Below are 12,931 nucleotides of genomic sequence, written 5' to 3' on the forward strand. Positions count from 1 at the left end.
AGAGACCTGGTTTCCTGTCTTCACTCTCCAACCTGCATAAGGATCTGGGTGTCAGAATCTCAGCTCCTGCAGCACCAACAGGGACTCGGGTTCCTGGCGAAATGCTCTCCCTCACCTAGCTTTTCCTGGTACCCCTTGGAAGCTGTATATTACAGGCAGAATCAGATTTTCTGCAATTTTAAGGAAACCTAAGGGAGTGCATGTCTCAAAATGCAACTGAGAAATTATTTGTGTGCATTTTATATGTGTGAAGACCAACTTCATGTATATGAAATTCTTATTTCAATAGATATGGCTGGATAACACTGATAAAGAGTATTACATACTGAGGTGTTGTTTCAATGTAGCTGATACAACCTCAGAGCTTAAAAGGCAGATGTGTGATCTGGGTCTGTTCAATAAAACTTAACACTTGGAGAAACGGGGTGTGGTTCCTCCTCAGAGTTAGTGATGCTACAACTGTGTAAACTTTACTCTGACAACAATTGTTTGTCTCACACATGTGAGTTGTCTCTGGGAGTGAATCCACTCTAAATGGCTCACCATGAAAAAAACAGAGAAGTAGATCGGAGATCAGCAGCATCATTGGATATTTCCTATCACTTTGTGTCTGAATCCCTTATTCCTCCTCAAAATTCTTAGAATTGGAAACTATAGCTTGTTCAGAAAGTTTGATTTAAGATTCTAGTACTTGCATTCCAAAGTGTCATATCAAACATCAAAGACATGCAAACACAGAAATTTTGGAACAGAGACTTTATTTGGGACAGGGAAAGCAAATTGAGGACAAGGGAGAGGAGTACGGCTCTCCAAGCAAATTATGAACTGCTTTTCCTCTGTTCTCCATGCTCAGGTGCAGCAGAATGCGTAGATATTATTACGGAGGAAGCAGGTGCCAATATGACGTTCTCCCAAATTGCAGAATGCTCTTCTGCAACTGCAGCTCACCAGCTTTCCTAGGAATGTGGGCACAGAGAGAGCATCAGAAATGAGGCCCGGGGCCAGCAGTGATGGTGAAGATTATTCTGGAGAAGTTACACGCTGGCTGTGTACTTCTGGCGGCATTACAGCTGGGAGTATGAACAACCTCGATCAACAGGAATACATACACACAACAGTGTGGGTCACACTCAGGGTCATACGTGCATTCTCGTTAGTCTTCACTTTTCTCTGCTTTTGTCCACATCACACATGCACCCAAATACACGCCAGACCAGTCTGCAATCTCTAAGAGCTCTTTTATAGACAGAGTAAAATGTTCTCTTAATAATTATACCTACTCTTTTAAATCTGGAAAGAACTAGTCAGTAGGTCTCTCCATATCTTAAAACTAGTACATTTCAGGCTATCTTGGAATCAAAATTCTTGAAGAAAAAAGATCTCTTAAATTTAATTGGGTCTTAGTGTTAAATTTATAGATGAGAAAATCAAGGCCTGTAGATGCTAAATAAAGTCACCTATGGGACATAGACCCTTGAAGAGCTCATTCCAGAGCCTGTCTCCTGTTCTCCTGCTCTAGACCTTGGAGCTCTGCCATTTTGGGGTCTCTCACCTGGAGATTCAAGAATGGAGTTTTCATTCCATATGATGGAAATGGACAAGTCCCGGTCCTCTGCCCAAGGCAGCTCCTGAGGTGGGGCCTCCTCATCTCTCTCTTGCAGGGGCCCAGCCTGGGCCTGGAGGGTCACCAGGAGAAGGGCAGCGAGGAGGGCGAGGGTCCTCATGCTGGGGTCACCTGGAGCAGGGATAGCAGGAGGCGAGTGTGTGGAGTGAGGAGTCAGCTGTGTTTCCAGGGCTGTGGGAGGAGGCACAGGACCAACAACCCTCCTCTAACCCTCTCAGTCAGAGAAGGTGTGCATGTCACCGGGCGGGGGGGGGGGGTGGTGAGGAAAGCCTGTGCCCTCAAGGTCCCTCAGATGTTCCTCTGTTCTCCCAGCCACCACTGTGGTGTGAATCTGTATTGTAGTGTCTGTACCATGAGCTGATAGTGGTAATACGGACCCTGCTGTTTTTTTCTGTTTCCCACTAGCTTAAATATTTACTTATCAATATTCACAAAAGTAAATAAACAGGGCTTTAATTCAATAACCTCATGGAACAAATGCCTCTTGCTTTCTCAGCACAGGCCCTCCTACTGTCTAGGTCTAGACCCTGGTGACAGACTTGAATTCCAGTGGACTAGAGAGCTAATTCACTGCCTGGTTCAAGGACATTACCTGCCTGGTAAAGGTGTGTTTGAGGTTACGGGGTGAGTAGGTTCCTGTTGGGGCCAGTGTGGAGCGGACAATGTGCTCCACAGGCTTCAGTGAGATACAGATAAAGAGTTGGTCTGAGGCTGAAAACATGTTTATTACTCCCAACTCTATTGAGGTACAAGTGATAATTAAGAATTGCGTATATCTAATTATACTAACTTATGATTTGATGTCTCATACATATGAGCCTTTATCTCACACCATATACAACAATTAACTCAGAATGGATTGAAGACCTAAACATAAGACCTGTAGGCATAAAACTTCTAGAAGGACAATAGGGATGAAGCATTTTGACATTGATCTGGGCATTTTTTCCCTACAGACAACACCAAAGGAATAGGCAATAAAAGAAAAATAGACAAGTGTGATTGCATCAAACTATAAAGCATTTGCACAGCAAAGGAAACAATCAACTGAGTGAAAGACACCTAGAAAATAAGAGAAAGTATTTGCAAAGCACGCATGGGATGATGATGGGTTAATATCAGACTATATAAGTTACTCAAGCAACTCAATAGCAAGGAACAAATAATCTGAATAAAAATGGGCCAAGGCCTGAATAGACTTCTCTATTATACATATCTTTATCTATTAGGTATGTTATATCTATTATATATATAAATAAATAAAAGAAAGTTTTGAGAAGCTATTATTGGACATGTCAATTAGGACCCATGTGCTTTGAACCAAACTCTTTTGAATTTCTCTGTTGACAAAGCTGGTGGCACCACCAGAGGCCCAGACAGATATGAACCAGCTGGGGATTCAGACACCAGGTCCCTCTGGGGTGGCCTCACAGTCGGGGTCAGACTGTGGGCATGGCTTCAAGGAAATCACAATGTGAAAGTTGAGTTTTGTGTTACTTACAGATCCTTAGGCTTGGAGGGTGACTGGAGGGAGCAGACAGCAGTCCTCTGTCCCAAGTCTCTTGTAGCAACAGCCACCACACACAAGCAGGAGACTTCCGTATTTAAGGGTCATTTGGGATGAGATTTCCTAATTTTGTGGGTTAATTTCTATTGGATGCTTTTTTTTTCTTTTTTTCTTTTCTTTTTTTTTCATAGAGGAAAGGCCTTACTCTGTGGTCCAGGCTGAAGTACAATTCTATTGAGTACTTTAATCAACTCTGGCAGCAAGAGGAGATGAGAAATCTGGCGTGAAGCTGGGGTTGCAACGGGGATCCACGCAGGGACCCCTTGTCTACCTTGCTCAGCCTTGGCCAAGCCCGGGCAGCAAGAAACTACGGTTCCTTCATGACTCCTAAGGCAGCGGACCCCACGGTGCCTGGGCTGTTGGCTGAGGCTGAATTACCTGAACCAAGGGGATATTAAAAGTCACCTGGAAAGCTGGATCTACATATCCCAGTGAACATGTAGTTAAGGTGACTAGGATCATAATGCCAATGTACACACAACAAGGATTTGGAATCTGGTTCTCATCCAGCCTCCCCATGACCCGGGGTCTAACCATGAAAGCAAATCAAAGCAGTTCGGCAGAGCACCTGGGTGACACTGTCCACCACCTCCATTGTGCTGCTCGTGGGTGACACCTGTTGGACTGTCCCTGAGTTAACGGTGCACGTGCAGCGTATGGTTCCCTAGAGGGAACAGACACCTCCTTGCTTTGGCCAATAGATAGTTCAAGGTTGAATGAGTGTCTAGCACCGTCGGGGCCAAGGACTCATGAGTTTGTTGTGTGCAACCTAATGTCTCATAGAGGGACCTCCATGAGGCTGCCATGGCAGCGGAACAATTGCTATTAGCCTGTGTGACCTGGTGTTGTGTGCAAATACTGTCCTGAGACCAATTCTGGGCAAGTTAAGAGCCACTCTGTGCCCAGCAGGAGCGGGATCAACATTGGGCAGGGGATATGCAGGCTCTACCTCAGTGGTCCTGGTCCCCGGGACTGTCCAGGAAACCAGGGCTCCCAGCCAGACCGGGGGAGCAGCTCTCCCTCCCGGGGCCCATTTTTCTCTGGGATGCTGCCCCAGGGCTTCCTGGGGGCCGTGCTCCTGTCCTTGTCTCCTCCCGAGTCTGCAGCTGGGACAGGGCAGCCCAGGGCCCATCAGGTTCTCAGTCTGTGCCAAGATCTCAGTGGTCACTGCCTGCTCCTCCCCCAGCTCATTCTCAAACTCTAAAGCTTGAATAGAACAGGGTGGTTTTTCACTTGGGGTCCCCTTCACATTTCTTTTTGGGCTGCACCAGCACCTTGGCAGGGCTCTGCGGTTTTAGCAACCAAGGCTTTCCATCTCAATGTCTTGGCAAGACCATCCCTTCCGTGTTCATCCAGCACCAACCCCAGCCTGATTTTCCCGTGGATTGCCACCAAATTCCTCTGTTGAAATCTTAAACCCAAGGTGACAGTATTTAGAGGTGAGGTCTCTTGGAAGGTGAGTAGGTCAAGAGGGCAGAGGGCCTGGGAGCTTTGTCTCTGATGCTCAGAGATGGAGGAATTCTAGCTGGGGGCAGGAGTTAGGAGTGGCCCTGGGGTGCAGGGCTGGCACAAAGAGTAGGGCGGGTCCCTGTCCTCTAGGAGGTCACAGTACAGAGAGGCTGGAGGGGGAGCTGCCAGGCCATGTTAGAGAGCAGAACCTTTCCCCATGATCGAGAGCGCCCTGGAGAGGCACGGGGCTTTGAGAAGCAAAGGGAAAACATACCGAATGGAGAAAAGAGAACACGTACTTTTCTCATCCTTACATTCTGTTCAGGTTGTCAGCAGAGTTTAGAATCTCAAACAAACAAACAGAAAATAGCAACACCAACAAGCCAATGGCCTGTACTTTAAAGGAAAAATTGCACCAGGCGCTTTGTGGAAGGTGCAAAGAATGGTTTATTGAAGACTGTTGCAATAGGGGCCAGGACTGTGCGGTAGGGAGAGAGGGGGAAGCAGCGCTCTTGACGGGCAGCAGGAGAGCGTGGGCACACGGGCTGAGCTCCGGGACGGCACTGGATGGCCTTAGCGGCGGTTGGCCGGTGGGATTAGCCCATCTGGGTTTGCCAATTTGTGCTCAGGGAGGTTGGGCCCCTGTATTTCCACAGAGACAGGGTACCTCCCCCTGGAAAATGACACTTCAAAGGGATGCTCCACGTCTGACTTATCCTTTATTTCATTCTCCTTCCACAGGAGCTGCTTACTTAAGGCAGACGCCGTCCTATAGCTCTGCAGTCAGCACACAGGCTACATGCATGTCTACAATCAGTTTCACGTCTTATCTGAGCCTGGGCAAGTGTCCTGGTCGTTTGGAGACCGTCACACATCTCCCCACCATCACTGTCCTTAGGGTTTGAATCTCTCATTGTCCTGTGTAGGTGTAGTAGCAACAGTGGAGCGTGATGCCCCCAGTGTGCCTGCATCCAGGCTGAGTCCACACGCATGTCCCAGCCTGCATTGGCCCTTCCCTTGAATTCACAGATGCTCCTGAGCATGTCAGCCTGGAACTCTGTTCCATCTTTCTCTCTGGCAACCTCCTTTCCTCACATCCAATGCAATTAGGCCCTGGCCCTGCCTCTCTCTTGTCCTGATATCATTTTCTCTTCCTAAACTGCTGCTCTGCCCATTCTTTTACTTTACTCACATTTTCACATCTTGTATGTTTCACTCTGAGAGTCACCGTGAACTATTTCCCTGCCACCCCAACCACGATGGTCTCTTCCTTCTTTCTAGAGTCCCAGTAAGTCATGAAGCCAACTGTACCCATGTTATTCTCCTATATTTCAGTCTTCAGTGATTTTAATTAATTTTTTAAAGGTACCAGTCACACAGACTAGATATATAAACTGCTTTAGCTTTTCTTTCTTCTGTGCAGGTTAGTAAAAATAATGTAATTTTCTGATATCATATGATGTTGGGAATAATTAATTTAATCAGAATTAATTTATTGATCGCCTACTATGTGTCATGTAGTCATGTCAGTACCAGGATGAGCAAAACACGCCGCTCCTCTCCTAGTGTAGGGAGACAAATGTTACAGAAAGTAAATAGACGAATGTATAAAATGTGAGATGGGTTCAAATTCTACAGTTAAAAATAAAGGGAAGAAGAAGATTGAGGTTCCCAGGGGGAACTTGTTGCAATTTGCAATTGAGAAATCAGGACAGACTTAGGGGACAACATGAAATTGTAGCGGAGACCTCAGGAACTGGGGAGGGAGAGAGGTGCCTTTCTGGGTGAAGTGCAGATACCCAGCGATGGGGTCAGGCTCAGGACACGGTTAGGAACAATAAGGAAGATATGTACAGTTAGGAGCAATACAGACATCCTGAGGTCCTTGACTTAGTCCTTGAATTTGTTTGCTTGAATTAGTTCAAGGACGTCAGGACTTCAAGTCAGCGGCAGGCTCAGGACACCACAGAAGACTGCTTGGCCTTCACACCGCAAATCTCAGTGCGTGACCTTCACCTCCACTCAAGGTGGAAGAACTAGGACCACTTCTTTGTCAGACGCAGACCCACTCTGTCCTCCCTGAGGTGTGTGTTGTGCTTCCCCAGCCACGTGGGGTCTCCGTGGGGTGCCTGGACCCCTGGGCTGTGTCTTCAGACAGGTGGACCCTGCGTCTGGGGCTGAGACCCGCGCAGAGTCAGCGTGGAGTGGATGCGGAGCACACCTGCCCCCGTCCCCTGGGTCTGCGCATGTGCCGTTGGTGTTTATGGTGACAGCGGTGTCTGGGCCCTTCAGATCGTCTCTGCTGCGAATGGTGAATCATCCTGCTTAAAAACTGCCCCTCTCTTAGTAAACTGTGGTCTCTCTGTCACTCTCGTGTGTGTTGGGGTCATTCTACCAGTGACCACCGTGATAGTATTAATAGTAGCCCTGACTTGAACTGAGAGACTCTTTTTCCAAACACAGATCCAGAGTCAGCGTGAGTGGCTCGGGGTGGACTTCTCTGCAGGGTCTGTGGTCAGGTCCTCACCGGGCGCTTACGGAACACGCTGGAGGGTTGGAGGGTTGTTCGTGGGTCAGTGAGTGTCTGGGGAAGGAAAAGAGGAGAGACAGTTGGAAGAGTCACATCACACCCCACTAGGATGACACTGGCTTTGGGCAGTGAGCGTTTCCTCTTAGAGGAGAAGAGGAAGACACTCAGCAGGACACAGACGCCAAGTGTGGCGTGTCTGGTGGGGGAGCTACGGCTGTCCCTGTGCACACTCTGTGGATCTAAGAGGGCGCTCTTGTTGCTGTCTTTTCCCAGACCTGATTTCCTTCCTTCCCTTATCCATGTGCGCGCTGTGTAGGGTCCCAGGTCCTCAGCACCTGTAGCACCAACACGGACTCCAGGTGCTCAGAGAAGTCTTTTCCTTCCCTTCACTTCCCATGTACACTTTTGAAGCTGCATCCTGCAGGCGGAGTAAGGACCTTCTCACTGTTAAAGCAACTCAAGAGTGTGCACGTGCAGTGGAGCAGTGTGCGTGTGTATGCAGACAACTTTGTTTCTCCAGATTTTGTATCTATGGCTGGATAACACTGATAGCGCGTATATGCGAGCGTGGTGCTCCTATGTTTTGTCTGCTCATTATGTCTTCCTGGACAACCCATTCCGATCTTAATTAAACTTGTGTCAATGGAGCTGGTACAACTCCAGGTCTTAAAAGGCAGATGTGTGAGCTGGATCTATTCAACGTAACTCCAACATGTTTGCAAAAGGGTTTGAGGTTTTTCCTTAGACATAAAGATGCTATAACTGTGTGACCCAGACGCTGACAGTGATTGCTCGTGTAACACATGGGAGCTGTCCTTGCGAGTGAGTCCACCCCCGGTGAGGCTCGGGGAGCAGGGAGGGAAGCAGATGGAGAGAGCAGCCGCGTCACTGGTGCTTCCATATCAATTTGTGTCTGAAGCCATTTTCATCCCTGATAGTCCTAGAATTCGGAATCGCATTTTGTTTAAAAAGTTTCATCTAGGATTCTGGTACTTCCATCCCAAAGGGTCTCAACTAAGACACATTTTGATCATCAAAGAGGTGCAGACACAGAGAACTTGCTATGAAGGCTTTATTTGAGATGAGGAAAGGAAGTGGGGGACAAGGGACAGGAGGAGTTAAAAGTTCCCTTGAGGTCTCGCAGCACACGATGAACTCATTGCTCTCTGTTCTCGGTGCTCAGCGGCAGCAGAACAGGTAGCGGAAACCAGCGTAGAGGCAGCTACCATAGATGCGCTCTAGAATACGACAACTTCCAATTCTGCAGTAGCAGGTCAAGCCCCTGGTTGAGCCTGGGGACACAGAGAGAGTATCGGGCGCTAGGAGTGGGGGCGGAGGCAGGTGGCAAAGGGAGTCCCCATGCAGTCATGTGCTGGGTTGAGTGGGTTTGTCATATTGGCGACATTATAGGTGGCGGCATGATTGGTTCCAGTCATTCGGAATCAATACACACAGCAGTGTTGGACACACACGGGATTAGAGTCTCATTCTCACTTTCTCACCATTTTGCTCTCCTGCCCCATCACACCCACGTCTGAACACACCCTTCGGTCTGTCTCCACTTTCTAAAGCTAGCGTAATAGACAGTGTAAAGTACGTTTCTTAACGTAAAGTGCAGCCAAAGACACATCCCAGTATGTTTCTACATAGCAGAAAATCAGTGAATTTCATAGAGTTGTCTTAGAGTCAAAAATCTTTGGGGAAGAATATTCTCTTGATATCATCTAGTTCTTTCTTTTCAGGATACACAGGAGGAAACTGAGGCCTAGGGAGGCGATCACCTAAAGAGACAGAGCCAGTTGCTGGAACTGATTCTAGAGGAATCTGGTTTCCTCTCTAGACGCCCCAGCTCTGCAGTATTGGGGTCTCTCACCTGCAGCTCTGACACCTAAGCTCTTGTCCCCTTCAAAGGAGATGGCCATGTCCTGGTCCTCTGCATCGGGCTGCTCCTGTTTTGGGGCCTCCTCAGCTCTCTCTTGCAGGGGTCCAGCCTGGGCCTGGAGGGCCAGCAGGAGGAGGGCAGCGAGGAGGGCGAGGGTCCTCATGCTGGGGTCACCTGGAGCAGGGAGAGCAGGAGCCGAGTGTGCGGAGCGAGGAGTTGGCCTGTGTTTATAGGCCTGTGGGAGGAGGCTCGAGACCAGCCTGCAGTGAGGGCCAGTGAGTGTCTGCTTGGCAGGGCGAGGGCTGCCCCTGGCCTGAAGGTCCCTTTGATGCTCCTCTGTTCCCGCGGCTTCGTCACAGCGAGTCTGTGTGTTTAGTGTGTGTCCTGGGTCCAGGCTGATAGTGATGATAAGGACCCTGTTGTATTTTCCTGCCTCCCATCTGCTGGAATATTTACTTTTTGATATTCAAAAAAGAAAAGAAACAGTGCTTTCATGCAATAAGCTCGGGGAACAAATGTCTCTTATTTTCTGAAGATGGGCCCTGCTGCTCTCTGGGGGTCTAGTCCCTGGGGCAGACCTGGACCCCAGTAGCAGAGAGTTAATCCTTGCAGGATTCCGGCATTGTCACCCTCACGTGGGAGGCTTTGGAGGGTATGTGGTGAGTAGGTGGCTGCTGGGCCCTGTAGTTCCAGCTACTTGGGAGGCTGAGGCAGGAGGATCTCTTGAGCCCAGGAATTTGAGACCAGCCTGGGCAACATAGCAAGACCCCACCTCTTAAAGAAAAAAAGACTATGTCTTATCTATTTTAAAGATAGAACTTCTAGCACTATGCCTAACAGAAGTGGTAAGATTGAGCATCCCTGCCTTGTTCCTGATCTTAGGGGAAAAGATTTCAGCTTTTCACCATTGAGTATGATGTTAGCTGATTTGCCCTACGTGGCCTTAATTGTGTTGAGGTACATTCCTTTTACATCTTTGTTGAAGAGATTTTATTATGAATCGATGTTGAATTTAGTCAAATGCTTTTTCTGCATCATGTATTTGTGAGTTTTCCAAGATTCTTCCTGTTACGCATTTCCGGTTTCATGTCATTGTGGTCAGAAAAGATATTCAATATGTTTTCAATCTCCTTAAATTTGTTAGGACTTGTTTTGTGGCCTCACATGTAATCTATCCTGGAAAATGTTCTTTTTGCCCTTGAGAATAACGTGTATTGTGTTGGCATTGGATGAAATGTTCTGGATAAGTCTGTTATGTTCATTCATAAAAAACTAGCCTTAGATCTCCGGGTCATGAGTGAGGCCAGGAGGAATGTGCTGTGGGGACCATCGGCCAGCAGGCCACCCCTCCTCGGGAGGCAGGGGCCCTGGACCGAGGGGGTGGAGAATGAGAGGCCCCCCTTACCCACGGAGTGTCTCGGGCCTGCCAGAGCCAGAGGCTGTGTGCAGGGGAAGTTTCCTCCATACCCAGGTTCTCTTTGCCCTCTGGGCTCCAGACGCTATTACATGGTTGGAAGAGTTTGTCCTTTGGGACCCATTGCACTTTGTGAACTAGCTCAGGGATGTATCTGGACAAAAGACACGAATGATGTTTGTCTCTCACTGTCTCATTGGAGGGGAGAGAGGTGAGACTTTGCAATCACTGCAAAGACTTCATGAAGGGGGAGGTTGTGGTGGGGGAATTGGGGTGTCTCATGACCCCTGGGGAGAAGGCACCTTTAAACAGCACCTCCTCATCTCACAGGCTGCTGGAGCAGGGCTTCTTCCCAAAGAATGTTCTCCTGTCCAAGATTCTGCCAGTGCTCTGTGCTGGTGAGCAGTGAAGCCCCTGCGCGTTGGCATCGGGCCTAGTCTACTCCATCCGCTTAGCAGACTGGGCAGCCAAAATCTGGAAAAGATCACCCAGGGAATGAGTGACATAAGAGAAAGTTAAAATTTGGATGGTATTGGATGATCGGCTGAATGAATTCAATGGACTTTGGGGTTAAGAATTTAGCATTCAAAGGCATTGCTGAGGCTGGAGCAATTTTGACAGGCTGTGCACAGCAGGAGCTTAGGCTAAGAAAGCCTCCAGTGGCTGCTGTCCGTGGCCTGGTCCTCTGTTCTTGCCTGTGGGGAGACTGTTCACAGCATTAGCATCCTGCAAGACCTCTGCTCCTGCACCCTCCCTGCAGCCTCTCCTTGGTCAGCCAACGGCAGGGCTCTATTTCCCAGAATCCTTTGCAGATCAACCCTTCCAGGTGAGACTAACTTAGATCCTGGAAACGGGCTTCCTGCAAGGCCGAGAGGAGGCTATTTTTCCGGTTTTTCCAGTCTGCCTCTTTGTCCCGTAGCCTCCTTTCACCTCGACGCAAAGGTCCCACAGCGAGGTAAGTGGCTTGCGCCTGGGTGGATTAGGACACTGTCTTGCTCTCGTCCAGACTGGCTGGAGGTGGTCAGGGAGGGAGATCTAAAGATGTCCTGGCGCTCCCCGACTTCCTGCACCTCCCCAGCCTGCCGTGGGAAGTTGCCAGAGCAGGGCGTGGTCCTACTCGTGGAGATTTAGAGGACCTCAGGGGTTACCCCGTATCTTGAGGCTCGGAGGCTCGGAGCAGAGGGCTGACCTGGCCGGGTCCCCTCCCTCAGGAGGGGGGCATCAGTGTGGATTCCAGCTCTGCCATGTATTAACTTTGACTTATTACTGTGCAAGCTACTTAACCTCTGTGTGCCTCTGTTACCAAATTCTCAAAAGAGGGATAAGGAAAATAGCTATTATATAATAGTGGTATCCACCTCACAGGATTGTTTGAGGATTAGAAGGGATAAGGGCAGTGAATGACCTTCTTAGCGCTGTTCTTGGCTCGTAGGTGGCAGCCGAGGAGTGTTAGTGTCATTTTTCACTGATATTTAAGAGATCTTTAAATTTCCCTTTTGGTTTCTTCTCTAACCTGTTGGTTGTTGAGGAGTGTGTTGCAAATAGCCCCATATCCTGATTTTCTTTCTGTTACTGATTTCTAGTTCCATACCATTGTAGTGAGAAAAGATTGGAGATGATGTCAGTCTTAAATTTGTTAAGACTTTTTTCGTAGCCTAACGTAGAATCTATGCTGCAGAAGGCTCTGTGTGTGCTTGAGAAGAATGTGTGTTCTGCTGCTGTTGGATGGAATGTTCTGTACATGCCTGTTATTTTGTTTAACATAAGTATATACTTATATGCCGTATAAGTATAACCACCCCTCCTCTACTGGTTTCCATTTGCATGGAATTTCTTTTCCATCCCTTCACTTTCAGTCCACGCATGTCCTTAAAGCTGAAGTGAGTCTCTCGTAGGCACCATAGAGTGAGTCTCTTTATTTCAATACATTCAGCCATTGTTACGTCTTTTGATTGAAGAATTTATTTATTAATTTTTATTTCAAAATATTATAGGGGTACAGATGTTTTGGTTACATGGGTTGTTTTTGTACTGCTTGAGACAAAGTTATAAGTGTGCCCATTTCCCAGATAGTGTACATTGTACTCATTAGGTATGATTCTACCTATCCCTTCCTCCCCCTCCCACCTGATTGATTGATTTCTGTTGAATTTTAACTTCCTATTGTGCACATGAGTGCTGTTCCAATTCAATAGTGAGTACATGTGGTGTTTGTTTTTCCATTCTTATGATACATCACTTAGGAGAATGGTCTCCAGTTCCATCCAGATTGTTACAAATGGTGTTAGTTCATTTTTTATGGCAGAGTAGTACTCCATGGTATACATATACCACATTTTATTAATCCACTCATGAACTGACGGGTACTTGGGTTGATTGCTTCTTTGTGATTGTGTATTGTGCTGTGATAAATATTCAAGTGCAAGTGTCTTTTTGATAAAATGACTTTTTTTCCTTTGGGTAAT

At 47.8% G+C, this 12,931-nt stretch overlaps 1 protein-coding gene across 1 annotated transcript; it reads right to left on the minus strand.

Annotated features, from left to right (window-relative positions):
* Nucleotides 1–8,349: 8,349 nt before the first annotated feature.
* Nucleotides 8,350–9,215, minus strand: LOC138393556 (defensin alpha 5-like). Its single transcript, XM_069484770.1, has 2 exons — nt 9,044–9,215; nt 8,350–8,462 (listed from the first exon to the last, which is right to left on the minus strand). The coding sequence occupies exons 1-2, from the start codon at nt 9,213–9,215 to the stop codon at nt 8,350–8,352; spliced, it is 285 nt and encodes a 94-aa protein (XP_069340871.1).
* Between the last annotated feature and the right edge of the window lie 3,716 nt (nt 9,216–12,931).

Source organism: Eulemur rufifrons, chromosome 12 (assembly GCF_041146395.1).
Source record: "Eulemur rufifrons isolate Redbay chromosome 12, OSU_ERuf_1, whole genome shotgun sequence".
Classification (NCBI taxonomy): Eukaryota; Metazoa; Chordata; class Mammalia; order Primates; family Lemuridae; genus Eulemur; species Eulemur rufifrons.